We start from the raw sequence: 17,605 nt of genomic DNA, 5'->3' as shown, positions 1-17,605 counted from the left end.
GTCCACCTTTGCCCCCATGGGATCTGAACCTGGTGCTATCGGCGCTTCAGAAACCGACGTTTGAGAACATCAGGGAAATTCCCTTACTGACTCTTTCTCAGAAAGTGGTCTTCCTAGTGGCCATTACATCGGCCAGGAGGGTTTTGGAACTGGCAGCCTTGTCTTGCAAGTCGCCCTATCTGGTTATCCATAAGGATAAGGTGGTGTTGCGTCCGCAACCTTCTTTTCTGCCGAAGGTGGTTTTAGCGTTTCACATCAATGAAGACATTATGTTACCATCTCTGTGTCCTAAACCGACATATTCTAAGGAGGTGGCCCTTCATTACCTGGATGTGGTCGGGGCTCTAAGGGTATATTTGTCTGCCACGGCTCCCTTTTCGGAAGTCAGACTCTCTGTTCGTTCCGGTAGCTGGGCCGAAAAAAGGTATTGAGGTCTCGTCAGCCACCATTTCCAGGTGGATCAGACAGATTGTGGTTCAGGCCTACACCTTGAAGGGGCAGGTGCCCTTCTTTCTTGTCAAAGCCCATTCCACCAGGGCAATTGGAACCTCTTGGGCTTTTTGACATCAAACCTCAGTCGCTCAAGTGTGTAAGGCGGCGACTTGGTTGTCCGTTCACACTTTTACCAAATTCTACAAAGTGGATGTAAGCACATCTTTGGATGCATGCTTTGGCCACAAAGTTTTGCAGGCGGCCATGTAATGTTGCAATTCTGCACTCTTTCCATTTTTAAAGAAACAGTTACTTTTGAGTAGTAATGCACTGTTGTATTTGTTGACCACAAGTTCTGATGTGATTAGTTAAGATGGTGACTCCCCTGTTAGAAAGCACCGTTGGTTGTGGGTGAAGTTTTATCGCTGTTCCCACCCCTCATTATTACACTGCTTGGGGACATCCTTACAGTCAAGATTACTGGAGCTGTGTCCATCAATGAATGGAAGAAAAAATAGGATTTTTGTATTCACCGTAAAATCCTTTTCTTGAAGTTCATTGAAACACAGCACCCTCCCCTCCTATTGATTTACATTATACTGCTTGGACGTACTGAGCTGCAGGAAGCAGGCTGAGGGATTATTACCAGAGGGACGCCCCCTGGGCGGAACTGTAAAGTTCTGTTTTTTCACATGTATTACATGTTCTGCCTAGTCCTCTCCTGAAGGTGGCGTAATAACCATACGGTCAAAATTACTGGAGCTGTGTCCGTCAATGAGTACAAAAATCCTATTTTGTCATACTAGGTACATATAAACTTAGAGTGCATATGACCTTTTGGTGAACTGGCAGGCACCAGTGGCTGTGATGTGTCCCAGAAGTGCAATCCAAGCTGGTGTGGTGGCTTGCACATGTAGCGTCCTACAGTCACCAAGAATTTGAACATGGGCATTTAGGGTTGAATATATTTTTATTATATGCCAGATAGTGTAAAATAACATACATGCAAACTCCAGGCAGGTAGTGTCATGGTTGGGATTTGAACCAGCGACCCTTTTTACTGCTAGGTGAGAGTGCTAACCACTACACCACTGTGCCACCCTGTGGATTGTGTTATGTGATCTTTATTTTACAATAAAAGGCACAAGAAAATAGATCCTTTTCGGAGTGCGGCTGTCCAAAGTTTTTCCATTTCCTCTCCCCCCCACGGAGAGCCACTTTCCACAGGGGCACTGGTACAGGCTCGCTCCAGAATCTTACTGCTGCATCCATTGACACAGACAGCAGCACTCGGCCCCCGCGTCACTATTGGCCTCGTCCTCAACGCTGAAATTATCAGGTTCAGGTAAGTAAAAATGGGGGCTGCTGCAGCACAATAGGTTTTTTAACTTAATGCATAAAAAACTGAAAAGCCTCAAGACTTTACAACTCCTTAATTTTATAAAAGAGATTATTTCTAAAGTATTTTTAACAAGATTTTTTTATTCCCCACATCTATATTACATATGTATTGTGCACACAACGAAGACTGCACATTATTCCTATTACTCTGTTAGCGTCGTAAATCAACTCTCCATTAGGTTTAGCGTGCTGACGACACACGCAGCCCTTCTCAAAACTACAAGCGCCAAGCTACAGCAACGGACATGACGCTTTGAAACGTAGGGCGTATACCAGCCAATTATTCCAGATTGACAGCCCAGCCACCCAATTGGTCACGCTGGGAATGCTCTTCCCGACCTATCGTGGTATAGGGTGGATCCCTTCCTGCAAAAATTGCAAGATGGCGCTGAGAATCTCTGTATGAGGACACGATCCCTCCAGAATTCGACATGAAAGGAAAGGAACGCTCCCCGGTTAAGGCCAAGCGGTCCCGGGGGGCGGAGGAGTCCTCTCGCGAACGTTGCGGAAAGAAGTTAAGTTCCACTAGCTGTAGCAACGACAGCGGCTCTGCCGCCAAGAGCTCGGAGAGCAGCAGCAGCGGGCGGCGCGGCCTACACCTAGACAAGGGGATCTCCAGTAATCGAGATTATGAGTCTGGAAGAGCCCCGGGATTGCACAGCTACGGGTCTCCTGTCGCCAGCAGCGGGAGTAGCAGCAGTAAGGGCGCTGACAACAGAGGCGGAGTGGTCGCCCGGAGCTCGGATGGCCGTGGAGAGGCCGAGTATAAGTCGCTGCGGATCAGTGAACTGGGCTCGTCGCTGAGTGATGAAGCGGTCGAGGATGGGCTCTTTCACGAGTTCAAGAAGTTCGGTGACGTAAGTGTGAAAATCTCCCGTTCCGGGGACGAGCGGGTTGCTCTGGTGAACTTTAGGCGCCCCGAAGATGCACGAGCAGCCAAGCACGCCAGAGGCAGGCTGGTTTTGTATGATCGGCCGCTAAAGATCGAGGCGGTGTACACTACGGGCAGCAGCCGACGTCGGAGCCGCTCCCCTGTGGACAAGGAGCTGTATAGCAGCATATCGGCGGCAGTGTCCTCATTACCCTCTCACCGTCACCCGCACGGCCAGCGAGGTCTTTCCCCTGGAGGCCTGGGCTACAGGGACTACAGGCTGCAGCAGCTCGCTCTAGGCCGCTTGCCTCCTCCACCTCCCCCACCCCTCCCCAGGGACCTGGACAGGGACAGAGACTACAACTTCTATGATAGCCGGATACGGCCCTCCTACCCTCTAGACCCGCGTCTGAACATCCGAGAAGATGAAAGCTCAGAGAACGATATAAGAGCCAACAGAACTCTGTTTCTTGGGAATCTGGATGTCAATGTGACAGAAAGTGAACTGCGCAGGGCTTTTGAGAGGTTCGGTACAATTACTGAAGTGGACATCAAACGAGCCACCCGGGGGCAATCCTCTACCTATGGATTTATCAAGTTTGAGAATTTAGACATGGCTCAAAGAGCAAAACTAGCCATGGCTGGTAAGCCTATTCTCCGCAACTGTATTAAAATTGGCTATGGCAAAGCTACCCCCACCAGCCGGCTGTGGGTGGGCGGGCTTGGACACTGGGTTCCAATGGCATCGCTAGCACGTGAATTTGATAGATTTGGCACCATTAGATCTATTGATTACCGTAAAGGGGACAGCTGGGCTTATATACAGTATGAAAGTTTAGATGCCGCTCAAGCTGCTTGTACTCAGATGAGGGGTTTTCCACTGGGGGGAGAGCATAGGAGACTTCGAGTGGACTTTGCTGATGCAGATCATATTTATCAACCTCCTTATCTGCAACCGTTACCCTTACCCCATTATGATTTGGTGGGGGATGCTTTTGCACATAGAGCTCAGGATTCTCTTAGAGCCAGGGATCGTACATCACCCTTATTGTACAGGGAAAGAGAAAGGGACTTGTATGGAGATTCAGACTGGGTGCCACTTCCCATTAGAGACCGAAACAGAGTCCCCTATGATTCTTTGGAATCTTTAGACCGCCGAGTTGATGGCTGGTCTTTGGAACGGGAGAGAGAAAGAGATGGCATAAACAAAGAGCAGCCTAGAAAACGGAGATTGATTGATGAAGCTCGTCATGTGGACAGATCACCCGAAAGTGACCGTTCCAGAAAGAGACACTGTACTAGTCCTGACAGAAGCCCTAATGGCAGTGGTGGTCGTGATAGCCGTTACAGTGATGCAGATCGTGCAAACAGGACAGATCAGTCCTCTCCTTCCAGAGACTGGCGGGGAAGTCTTGAACGGGGACTTGAAAGTAAGCGTGATCGAAAGAATTCCAGCCCTGTCGAAAGAGATCGCAAACATCGCATTAGTGAAAATAAAAGTCCATTAAGGAAAGATGAGCGGCTTGAGTCCAGCAGTAAAGTGAAATCTCCCCAAAAACAAGACACAAACCAAAATCTCTGCTTGGCTTGGCAAGGGATGCTATTGCTGAAAAACAGTAATTTTCCGTCCAATATGCATCTGCTTCAGGGTGATCTTGCAGTAGCAACTGGCCTACTAATTGAGGGATCGACAGGTGGAAAGGTTGCACAGTTAAAAATTACACAAAGACTACGTCTTGATCAGCCCAAACTGGATGAAGTGACACGTCGCATCAAAGTAGCTGGACCCAATGGATATGCGGTTCTACTTGCTGTTCCGGGTACAATTGAGAGCAATTTTACTGGTGATCAAGCAAATTCTACTCAGCGTCCTTTGAGAAACCTTGTCTCCTACTTAAAGCAAAAGCAAGCTGCAGGGGTTATTAGCCTTCCTGTGGGAGGCACTAAAGATAAGGAAAATGCAGGTGTCCTTCATGCTTTTCCACCCTGTGAATTTTCCCAGCAGTTCCTGGATTCCACAGCTAAAGCCCTTGCCAAATCAGAAGATGACTACCTTGTTATGATAATAGTACGCGGGGCATCGTAATTAAATGTTTGTATTCAGCATAATCTGTTTTCTTTGTATTATGGGATACAGTACAACCTTTTGTTATGGTATTGCTAATCCATTCTATGTGATGTGATATTGTGCCATGCCTAGCTGCAGTTTTGAATAGATCTAGAATCCTGTATTGTAGATTTTTTTTTTTTCTCTCTCCTGCCATAACAATGTTTTTTCTAAATGCTTAAAGTGTTACTAAACCCATAACCATAAAACAGGTTATGCAGTAAAGGATGCTTGTTATACTCACTGTGGACCCTTCCCTTCCACTGTCCTCAATCCATCTGCTTATTAGAACAGAGCATTGGGAGAGCTCTGCACATGCTCAGTCTGGGGTATATTGCTAGTGGGGTGTTTATTTTTTTTTTTTTTTTTTTTAATAATGGTGCACAGGGCCAACTGGCAATGTCCACACAGAGGGCCGGGTTGTGTAGCCTTATAGGGCAGTCAGAGTAGAATGGAAAACTACAAGTTTTAACCAAACCCTGGTAGAAGTCAAGACTGCTATATACTGCTGAGAAAAGGTATTTGGACATTTTTATATTTACTAAAATAATTGCATTTCTGTGTTGCTTTGGGGGATCAGATATAGTTAATGCAGTGTCCTGGGTTTAGTAACACTTTAAATGTAGTCTTCTATATACCCACTAGCTGTTGGCCTGTAGAGGTCTAATCATTTTGAATGGTGTTGCTGAAACATGTAGGTGTTCTTCAAATTCCTTTACTCATATAAGTAAACTTACTGTTTCTCAGCTTTAAAAACTATTTACTAAAATGTAAGATTTGAGTTTTCCAATCTGTTGAATTATTGCTAAAATATATAAATGAGCAATGTTTTATCTTCTGTAAACCTAGTTTACAGCTAAATGACCATCTGTCTTTATGGTATCTATAGCCAAATGTGTTTTGAGATGTGTCCAAATCCAGAGATTTACTTTCACTTCCAGCCCTGTATACGCATCAGGAAGTGAGGAAATCCTCGAGTGTAAATTTTATTTTTTTATTTTTTTCTGGCTTTAGATGCACTAAGATTCAATTTATCCAATTTAATGGTCACTTGTCTAATATTTTATATACTCTACCGCATGGAAGATTTTCATCTTAACCAGACATGAGATGACAATGGGCTATATTTAAAGCAACTCTCTTGCACTATCACATTTTATTTTTCAAACCGGCTGTAGAAGAATGAATGGTAATTGGTAGCGATAGACCTGACAGATTTGTTTTGCCTAGCATTTTTAAACCAGACCCAGTGTACTTAGACCTATTTCACACTGAGGCAGTTTTCAGGAGTTTTAGCTCCAGAAACAGTGCCTGTAAAGGGCCATGAAAACTGCCTCCCATTCACTGCATTGTTTTCACATGAGGGCGGTGCACTTGCGGGATGTTTGAAAAAGTTCTGCAAGCAACCGGCGCTGCAGTGTGTTTTGGGGTCTTACAGTGAACCTGTAATCCACTTTAAACCTAAAAATTCTGCCTAACAGTCGCCACCAGATTTTTGCAATTGCCTGAATTGGAAAAGGCACTTGTATGCCTCAGAAATGATTTTCACTTGGTTTCTAGGGATATGACATCAGGTCCTGCCATCTTCACCTTTCCATCCAATTAGATTGTCTAAGTGGCCAATAAGGGCATTTTCTCTGGACTGAACTGCAGTGTTCAAATGTTTTAAAATAGCTGACAGGTTTGCTTTTTGTTTTGTAGCCAGGTTCTATCTGTTCTTTTGTGAGCTTTAGATTTCGCCTATAGTTTGTTAATGATCAAGCAATTCTTAAGATGCAGAAATGTATCGGTTAAAATTTCCTCAGGCCAAGCACCAAGTTTAGAAGTAATGTAATGGGACTGTTTTATGACAGACAAATATTGGGGTTGCCCGTTGAAGCCTGTTGTATGTGTGTGTATATACATGCATACATACACTGAAAAAGGGTTTGTGGCGCTACCTATGAAAACCAGTAGCCTTATCTAATAGTCCCAGAGGTCATACCAATATAAGCAGAAATTAGTTTTAATTTTCTACTGCCCCTATCCCAAAAAAAAATATATATATATATATATATATATATATATATATATATATATATATATATATATATATATATATATATATATATATATATATATATATATATATATATATATTTTTTTTTTTTTTTTTTTGGGATAGGGGCAGTAGAAAATTAAAACTAATTTCTGCTTATATTGGTATGACCTCTGGGACTATAATATAGATAAGGCTACTGGTTTTCATAGGTAGCGCCACAAACCCTTTTTCAGATTATAAATGGCATTTCATCAGCTTCCGAATAGGTGAGGTTTTTTTGAGGGAGGCAGCAACTTACATATACCCTGTCCCTCAGAGCGTGGCTATCATATATATAATTTCGTATAAATATATATATATATATATATATATATATATATATATATATATATATATAAATTTTCTTTTATTTTTTTTGCAGGCTACAGTGTAAAAAGGAAGGGGCTTAAAACTAGAACTTAGACACCTAAAAAAAATTTCCCAGTTTGCAGAGAGGAGTCCAAAGAACTATTGCAGTGAATGTATCTTTTATAATTTCACATAATGTATAGACACTCATTTGCTGTATATAGAGAATTTTCAGTGTCTCGGACCCACATTGTTCACTTCTGCCAGCAGTTCTTGCTGTAATATGTTGTTGCAATAAGTAATGTGATTCTTTTCCAGAGCCCCCTTTGTGTAATGTTTTTCCATATCTGTGGCCCAAATAAAAAAAATTTGCAGTTGTATTAAAAGTATTAGATTGCTTTAGCCTAGTGTTTACAGTAGTACTTTGAGGGGTCGCCAAACTTTTTAAACAAAAGGCCAATTTACTGTTGTTTAGAAGGGCCAGACTGTAGCTAATGGGAGTAGAAAATTCCACAATGTCAGTGGGAATAGCCCATGTCTCAGGCTAAGTAGTTGGTGGGACTAAAAATGACGTAGTATTTATGATCAGTAGGAGGTAAAGTAGTGCTCCCTCATTGGTATTGGCGGGAGGAATTATGCCTCATTGTCAGTGGGAGGAATAGTTCCCCATCATTGGTGTCTGCAGAAGAAATAGGACTCCAATGTTGGTGTCAGTGGAAGGAATAGTGCCCCATCATTAGTAATAGTAGAAGCAATCGTTTCTCATATCGGTGGGAGGAACAGTTCCCCAAGAGCCAGATAACTAAGCAAAGAGCCACAGTTTCTAGACCACTGGTCTAGATAAACAAATGGTAACAAATGGTACTGACTGAAAAGCGAGGCTTCTCTATAGTTTTAAAATTGGCAATCTCTGTGTGGTAGAACTTTTATAAAGTGCAAGACTTCTAGGGCATTATCTGTGATGCACCACCTATGATTTGTTTCTTGAAAGTGGTTGTAAACCCTTACAAACCACTTTGACCTACATGTAAGCCTAGATTAAGGCTTACCTGTAGGTCCAAGAAATATCTCCTAAACTAGAGGCCGACCGATATATCGGCCGGCCGATATTTGCAGTTTTTTTAATTAATCGTCATCGGTCGATTGTGCTGATAAAAAGCCGATTTAGAACTACAGCAGGACGTTGAAATGACTTCTGTAATAGAAGTCAGTGTAAATTGCCTGAGTCGTCATAGAAACGTCTTTCCTCCTCTCTGGGCAGGCTGCCAAGAAAAGAACAGAAAGATACAATGTTTACACTTGAATGAATGAAGTCATCTCAGTGTGTAGAAGTTCTCAGTTTAACCATTTAAAGACTAAATCTTTTCTGACACTTGTTGCTTACAAGTAAAAATCCTGTATTTTCTGCCAGAAAATCACTTGGACCCCCCAAAAATTATATATATTTTTTTAGCAGAGATCCTAGGGAATAAAATAGCGGTTGTTGCAATATTTTATGTCACACGGCATTTGCACAGAGGTCTTTCAAATGCATTTTTTTTTGGGGGAAAAATACACTATTTAAAAAATAAAATAAAAACAGTAAAGTTAGCCCATTTTTTTTTTTTTCGTCCAAAAGTTTTGACTACCTGTTTTTTATTAAAAAAAAAAAAAAAAAAACCTATTATCTAAATCATGCATACAAGTAAACTGATTGGAGGTTTGTTTTGTTTAATAAATGTTTAAATGTAAGAAATTTTCTGTATCATTTATGAAGGCTGCTTTCACACTGAAGCGGGCAGGCGTTGATGGTAAAACGCAAGTTTCAGCGGCTCTTTACCATCATTTTAGCGGTGCTATTTGGCTGCTATTGGGGCACATATAACCCAGCTAGCGGCCAAGGAAGAGGTTAAATGCGCCCATGAAGCACTGCTGCCAAATCACATTGCATGCGCTTCGGCAGTGGTGCCCATTCATATCAATGGGTAGGAGTGGTGGAGGAGTATACACCACTACAAACGTGCTGCTTGCAGGACTTTTTTTTTTTTTTTAAGATCCTGCCAGCGCATCGCCTCAGTGTGAAAGCACTCTCTTTCACACAGACTGCAGGGGAGCCATTTTGCAGGCACTTTACAGGCGCTATTTTTAGCCCAAAAGCGCCTGAAACGCCCCAGTGGGAAAGGTGTGTTAGATCAAGGGGGATTAAAAAAAAAAGGAATAAATAAAATAAAATCGGCCTAACATATCGGCCCAAAAAAATCGACATCATATATCATATATATTTCTAAATATTGGCATCGGCCAGAGAAAAACCCATATCGGTCGACCTCTATCCTAAACCTACACGGTTTAGGAGATATTTGCCAAAACACAGGCACCGCTGTCTACGGCGCATGTGTGGAGTGCCGTCATCGCAGCTTCGTCGAATGATAGCAGCGGAACACCGAGACCCACAGAGAAGATGCTCCGGACTACAGGGGACAGCGGTGACTTCGTTGGCTCCTGTGTCAGGTAAGTGACACATAATGGACTACTATGCGATGCATAGTCGTCCATTATGCTTTACCTTTGCAGAGAATCAAAGAGGAAGTAACTCATCGGGGTTTACTTCCTCTTTAAGGGTATTTGTGCTACTTTTTGCAAACCTTGTATTTGGCACATACAGTTAAGTCTGTATGTAATTAGTTTGGTGGCAAAGTCTGTGTGGGGTTTTATTTTTTACCCAAAAAAATTAATATCTGAATAACACTTGGTCATATTTGTTTTGTAAATTGCTTAATGAGCATTTTACAAAAACAAGGTAATTAAACCTCAGCTATGTCACATTCCTATGATAGTGCATGCTTTTCAGTGTTGTAGCTTATAATGCATTTACATATAAACTTGTAGGAAGCAGGGGGTCCTCCTATAGTTTGTGTGGTGTGTTTTTTTTTTTTTTTTTTTTTTTTTTTTTTCCTAAAATGCTGAGAAGGAAATCTTAGATGCTCATACAATGGCCATTTCCTATTTTGTGAGCTTTCACTTCAAAGCATGACCGTCGTTTGTATAAGTTCTGCAACTGTCCTGTATTTATCTTGACAGTTTGACTGTATCCCATAATCAAGTTTTAGGTCTGTAGATATGCTTGATAAATGTAGAAAAAATATTAAACTGAATTTTGTGCACATTTTATAAAATATAGATTTAGTGGATTTACATACCGGTATATCCTTTTTAAGCCCATTGAAGTTAGATTCATAATAATTTAAAGCGGAGGCCCGCCCACCGCTACAAAAATTTAAAAGCCAGCAGCTACACATACTGCAGCTGCTGACTCTTTTTAATAGGATGCTTACCTTTTTCCTGGAGTCCAGCGATGTCGGCATCTCAGCTGTTTCCATCAGCTGTCGGGTGGTGCCATAGCCATTAAGGGAACCCGGGAGTTATGCATTACGGCTTCACGCTGGTGTTGTAACGACGTATAGAGTCCGGTCATCAAAGTGTCCGCTGCGCAGTATGGAGCAGAAGGAGATTTGGAAAATTTCCGAAGGTGAACCGCGCCTGCGCCATGAGTCCAGGTGCAAGCCCCACCATCCAAGTGGAAGGGCTGCACATATTATAGGGCCCCTCGTGGGCTCGCTTCAGTCGCCACACTTCGGGGCACGGCCTTGCTTCGCTCGGCTCTTTTTATTCTAACTCTATGTCCACTTGGATGGTGGGGCTAGAACCTGGACTTACGGCGCAGGCGCCGTTAATCTTCGACTATTTTCAGAATCTGCTTGTCCTGTGTCCGATAGGACACCGGGTCCCTACTGTGCACACACGAGGAACTCGCTGCTATCTCCTACTGGTAGGGGAGGGAGGAGGGGAGCATAGCGGTGACGTCAGCGGCCGAGACTACTTGATAGCCCCCCCCCTTCCCAAAATGTGGAGCTCGGCTTTAAAGCTGTATACAAAATACATTCCTGTAGTTAGTCTTTGCAAGCCTTTGGTTTGTGTTTTAATGCAAAGAATTCAAGCTGTCTGAAATCAAATAACTCTGCTTACCCTCGCCTCGTCTCCATAATGTAATGTGGAGGGGTTCTGTAGTAGCGGTGAACTGGGTAGGGCTAATAACAGTTCCTGGGAACCTATGAATTCACAGGATTTTTTTTTTTTTTATAGGATCAACAGGTGTTTTTGCAGTTATCAAACTGTTATACAAATCGGAGGAATTTTATTATTATTATTATTTTTTTTTTATGTATAAAGTAAGTTCACTTTAACGTGTTAAGTCATAGGTTTGCTTTAAGGAATGAAATGGTAATTTTCATATTACAGCAGCATAAAATGATATAAAAAAAAAAAACACCTGTGGGCTAATGGTAGTGGCTGGATAAAATGGTTGCAGAGCAGTCAAGTCTTTTAAATCTGACCCTACAAATTATTATTTTGTTTTCTTGGTCTTCTGCAATGCAAACAAAATGCAGACTTTTTTCCCTTTTGCAACTTGCAGGGCATAGTACACGCATTATGTGATATCCTTTGCTGTAACATGCTAGGGGTGGGGCAATGCACTGTGTGCTGGGGTACCATTAATAACGAATGGCACCACAGTTGTCTAGATACATTACAGTAATGGGCCTTTAAATGCACAAGTCTGAATGGGTCTTATAAACCCAACCTAGAATTGGGATTTTCAAAGTTTTGATAAGGTCTTATATGTACGTACTGTATGTTAATAGGAAGGATATGAAATAATTACTTTTTAATCTCAGGGCACCAAAGTCAGTTTAGTTACCCTATGACAGTGATGGCGAACCTTGGCACCCCAGGTGTTTTGGAACTACATTTCCCATGATGCTCATGCACTCTGCAGTGTAGTTGAGCATCATGGGAAATGTAGTTCCAAAACATCTGGAGTGCCAAGGTTCGCCATCACTGCCCTATGGGAAAACAGAAATGGGTGTAGTGGTTTACAGCCTAAGGGGAAAGGCTTTAGCTTTGAGAAAAAAATAGCACCTGTAATAGAGCAATAATACTTGGCAGCCCTACTGTTTTATCAAGTCTTCACTCTTAGAAATACCCTGGCCCTGCAGTCTTCAACATCCAACACTACTGGGTATGTTTGCTTGCGTCACCTGTTGCGTGTTTCGTCACTAGTGTATCCCTATAGTGGTCTGCAGGTCGATCCAAAGTTTGGTATGGGCCACCTGACACCCAAATGTGTTGGGTGCTAAAGATTGCAGCAGCTGGTGTCTGGATTAGAGCAAAGCTTGACTTTGTCGGTAGGGGGACTGGTAAGTGGTGGTCTTTTTAGACTGACAGTCACTTGATGGCCATGATTTCAATTCTTCCCAGAGTACAATATACATAATAGCTCTTTGAATATGCTTGGTATGATGCAGATTTTTAAATTGTGTTGGAAAATTTGCTTGCTTGGAAAGGATTAAAGCCCAACTCTGGGTACTGTCAGTTTTGTAGTTTGATTAAATTTTACTTCTCCCCGCTTTGCCATTAACGCATTTTGACTGGACCAAGACGGAAAACCTGTTTGTGTGTGGGGTTTTTTTTTTCCTCCACTGGCTGGGAAGGGGTTCTAGGGAGTGATACGACACCCGATGAGAGGGAGCAGATGATGATCGGTGTCCTGTCACTAGGCAGAACGGGGAGTTGCTGTGTTTACACTGGGATCTCTCTGTTCTTCAGCTCCGTAACACGATCGCGGACATCGAGTCTGTGGTCACGGAGCTCATGGCGGGAAATTCAAAGTGATGTACAGGTATGTTACTTTGCCCAGCCATGCCATTCTGATGACCTATATCAGCGTGAGCTTGTCTTTAAGCGGTTAAAGATCTAATAAGGGCTGTAAATCTATAAAACTGACAATGCCTGAAGTTGTGTTTTAAAGCAATTGTCTCCCTACAGAATTTTTTTCCCTATGTGACTATTCTTAGTCTTCCAGTGGTCTGTGTGGTGGAAACTGTTGCTTCCCTAATTCCTAGCCACTGGAGGTATTCAACCCTTTGGATGGGTCGCATACTTGTCATGTCAAAATAAGTGTGTAACATGCCATGAATGGAGAACAGCAGAGTAGCGGGTTTTAAATTTAATGGGGTGCTGGGAAGGTAAACTACCCCCCCCCCTTTTTTTTTTTTTTTATTATTTTTTCTGCCTTCTGTTTAGAAATTGCCCTGTAGTGACCAGGTTGTTTTAAATTACAGTGCATGTGCTGGTATCATTGTTGGGTAAGTTTCCTAAGCAGTTTAGGCAATTCTATGTTTAGAAAGGACAGATATCATTCTACATATTCAATGGAAAAGCTTTAAGGAAGCCAGCAGGGCTGTGTCCTGTGTGTGCTAGCCAGTGTCTCATGCAGCACATGTTAAGTGCTGTAGAAGTCTTTTGCCTTGTTTATTCTGCTTTTGCATATCTGTAAAATGTTGTCAAGCATGGATAAAAGCAGAAAACCAATTTGCAGCTGTATATACCATGGTTGCTGTTGTATTTGTGCATTTTTTTTTTTTGGTAGAACATTTAAAACTGTCTTATGCATTTAAGTCAAACTTAACACTGTGTAATATGCACTATAAAGTACAATAAAAAAAGGTACTATAAAGTACCTTTTTGGTCATATGGAAACTCTTTGTTTTACTGCAGGAACAATCTTCTGTGGCTTTTAGTCGTTTGGGGAAGAGTAGGCAAACCTTCTCCCATCAAAGCAGAGCTCAAGTCTGAGCGATGTGTCACCAGGCCTGTGTGCTGTTGTGTGAAAGAGCAAGGGTCGTGGCTGAGTTTATTTTATATACCTACCTAAAGGCGCAAAACTTTCTTCTTGTTTTCCCATTTTTGGACAGAGTGGAGATGAAATGTGTTGGTGTATTTCCCTCCAATACCCTGTCTGCATCTGTTAGGCAGAGTCATCCTCTTTTTGTCCTGTTTGCTGAAAAAGAAAATCTCTAATTTTGGACGAGAGAGAGAGAGAGAGAGAGAGAGAGAGAGAGAGACTTCCACTGGGACCTGGGGGACTCCAATGTATTCCCCCTCCCCTTTTTTTTTTTATTTTTTTATTTGCATGGATTACCTCCTTGCTTGTGGGTTTTACTATGGGTCAGGAAGTTATGGTAAATCTCCCTAATGGGACAAAGATGGCATAAAAATGTACTTTATCTAAAATGTAAATGCGTTTTGCCTATAGTTCTACTTTGATTCAATATTTGCACATAGAGATTTCCGTTCATGTTGGAAGATGTGCTCTTGCTTCTTTACAGTGCATACTATGCAGATATAGTGCATCTGGAAAGTATGCACAGAGCTTCACTTTTTCCATAGTTTGTTACAACCTTATTTCAAAATTGAATAAATTCATTATTTTGCTCAATTCTACAAACCATACCCCATAATGACAACGTGAAAAAAGTTTGTTTGGAATCTTTTCAAATGTATTAAAAATGAAAACGGTCACATGTACAAAACTTTTCACAGCCTTTGCTCAATACTTTGATGCACTTTTGACACCAATTACAGCCTCCAGTCTTTTTGAATATGATGCTACAAGCTTGGCACACCTATTTTTGGGCAGTTTCTCGCATTCTTCTTTGCAGAACCTCTCAAGCTCTATCAGGTTGGATGGAGAGCAGAGTTGCACAGCCATTTTCAGATCTCTCCAGAGATGTTCCATTGGGTTCAAGTCTGGACTCTGGCTGGGCCACTCAAAGACATTCTCAGATTTGTTCTGTAGCCACTCCTTTGTTTTCTTGGCTGTGTGCTAAAGGGCCATCCTTTTTGGAAAATGAATCTTTGCTCCAGTCTGAGGTCCAGAGTGTTCTGGAGCAGGTTTTCACCAAGGATGTCTCTGTTCATTGCTGCAGTCATCTTTATCTCAATTCTGATTAATCTCTCAGTTCCTGCTGCTGAAAAATATCCCCACAGCATGATGCTGCTACCATTTTATGCTTCACTGTAGGGATGGTATTGACCAGGTGATAAGCAGTGCCTGGTTTCCGCCAAACATATGACGCATGCTATTCAGGTCAAAGTGTTCAATCTTTGTTTAATCAGACCAGAACATTTTCTCATGATCTGTTTCCTTCGGGTGCCTTTTGGCAAACTCCCAGGTGGGCTGTTATGTGCCTTGTTTTCCTGAGGAGTGGCTTCCATCTGGCCACTCTCCTATAGAGGCCTGATTGGTGGAGTGCTGCAGAGGTGGTTGTTCTCCTCTTTCCACAGAGAAATGCTGGAGCTTTGTCAGTGACCAATCAGGTTCTTGGTTACCTTTTTGTGACCAAGGCCCTTCTCCCCCAATCACTCAGTTTGGCCCAGCCTGCTCTAGGAAGAGTCCTGGTGGTTCCAAACTTCTTCCATTTACAGATGGAGGCTGCAGAAACTTTTCTGTATCCTTCCCCAGATCTGTGCTTCAATACATTCCTGTCTGAGGCCTACAAACAAATCCTTGGAGTTCATGGCTTGGTTTGTGCTCTGCATGCACTGTGAACTGGGAACTTTATATAGGTGTGTGTGCCTTTCAGAATCCATGTCCAATCAACTGAATTTACCACAGGTGAACTCCCAAGTTGTAGTAGAAACATCTCAAGGCTGATCAGTGTAAACGGGATGTGTGTGTGTGTGTGTGTGTACACACACACACACACACACACACACGTGTGTGTGTGTGTGATTTTTCTCTATCGCACCTTTTTTATAAAAAAATAAAGATACATTTGCAAACCGACTTATTTTATGGGGTATTGTTTGTAGAATTTTGAGGAAAATAATGAATTTAATCTATTTTGGAATAGGGCTGTAACAACAAAATGTGGATAAAGTGAAGTGCTGTGAATACACTGTGTATTTTCCAGGCTTGCGTTAAGCTTTCTAACTACAATGAATGTCTTTAAAATGTTTTACATGTTTGGGTTAGTATGATGCAGAGTAGATATATGCCTCTGTATAAAGTGTCTGAAGGATGAATAGTTTTTAGTCATAAATGCTAATGTGTTTTTTTTTTTTTTATACTTTCTGTGCAATATAGGAAAATAGGGTAACATTTCTAATGACAATAACTGTTCCCTCAGACATGTTTATGCATGAAGCTTTTTATAATGAATGTGGCATTTGCAACACTCCATTGATATTTTTCTTGAGTAAATGGTAATTTTATTAACATTAAACCAATTTCCCCTCTGTACAGCTGCGAAAAGAAGATTCTGATCTTCGGAGCTGTTAACAGTTGAACTTTGGATGAAAATGTCTGTTTAGGACTTGCACATTTTACTACTTGGCATCCAAAATCAAAACCTAATGTGTATCTGCTATTGTGATGCCAATTCCAGTGTTTTAAGTGAAAACGTGATGACTACATTACTTTGTACTGTATACACAAGATTTCTGGAACGTGAGGCATTACCCCTGTTGGCACTCAAAACTTAACATTATGGTCATTGAAACAGTGCACAATTCAACTGATTTTGTTTTCATTCTCAATAAATTTCTTTTGCGGAAAATGTATTTCTGCCTGGAAGTGAATTGCCAACAGCCATCAGACCATTTTGTTTAAGGGTACATTGTTCCTGACCACTTGAATAGTAGAACAAATTGATGTTTCATACTCTACAGGAAGTAAAACCTTGACATACTTATTTTAATAGCTTTTTTTTTTTTTTTTTTTACATTTTGTGTTGTACAAGTGGAATAACCTAGTTCTGTTTTTATATCGGTTTTCTTTCTGTTGAAAGGATCATATGGCTACTCATGCTCCTTAGGAGGAATCCATAATTTACTGCAAGACACAGAAAAAAAATCTGCTACTTTGTTTCGTTGTGCCATGCTTTGGAAAATACAGTAAAGGCATTTGATTTGTTTGTGTCAACCAGAGTGATCACAATATTTGTAATTTTGAAGTTTAAGTCCTTTTGCTTGCAGCAATCAAACCACATCAATCTTCATAGCAAACATATAAAAAAATAAAAGCAGATTGAAGAAGCATCCACTTCTGGGATCTGAGCACGCTTGTGTAAAGGTGGTGTTAGCCTTGCTGTGCGCCCTAATATGTAATTCTTCCTTCTAAGTGGTCGCTTTAAGGCCATTTGGGAAGGGTTCTGTGATGCACTGGATGTGTATTCATTGTTTACATTAGCATGAGGAACGACAGTGTGTGCCTTACATTTCAGATTTAAGGTCAAGCATGAATTCCTTGGAACCTTCTTCAAAAAACGAATTTACTGCAGCTCTTTGTGCCAGGTTTTGCAATATATATATATATATATATATATATATATATATTTTTTTTTTTTTTTTTCCTTAGTCTTGTGGGAAAAAATTGAATCAAGAGCATAGCCTGAGCCACAGGAAGCTATGGCACTTGGCATGTCATGAAGATTATATGAAGTCTCAAGTCTCCTTGCTTCTGACTTTTGGTCAGGATACCCGCAACAATGGTGAAATCTCATGTGCTGACCACTCCTACATT

At 41.6% G+C, this 17,605-nt stretch overlaps 1 protein-coding gene across 1 annotated transcript; it reads left to right on the top strand.

Annotated features, from left to right (window-relative positions):
• Positions 1-2,193: 2,193 nt before the first annotated feature.
• Positions 2,194-17,005, top strand: RBM15 (RNA binding motif protein 15). The gene is made up of 2 exons (XM_077467359.1): positions 2,194-4,796; positions 16,328-17,005. The coding sequence occupies exon 1, from the start codon at positions 2,265-2,267 to the stop codon at positions 4,788-4,790; it is 2,526 nt and encodes an 841-aa protein (XP_077323485.1). The 5' UTR covers positions 2,194-2,264; the 3' UTR covers positions 4,791-4,796; positions 16,328-17,005.
• Positions 17,006-17,605: the final 600 nt, after the last annotated feature.

The sequence above is a fragment of the Lithobates pipiens genome, unplaced genomic scaffold (assembly GCF_037356315.1).
Source record: "Lithobates pipiens isolate NorthernLeopardFrog02 unplaced genomic scaffold, aLitPip1_a1.2 Scaffold_52, whole genome shotgun sequence".
NCBI lineage: Eukaryota > Metazoa > Chordata > Amphibia > Anura > Ranidae > Lithobates > Lithobates pipiens.
The sequence above is the reverse complement of the archived record's forward strand: the minus strand, read 5'-3'. Positions and strand labels throughout refer to the sequence as shown.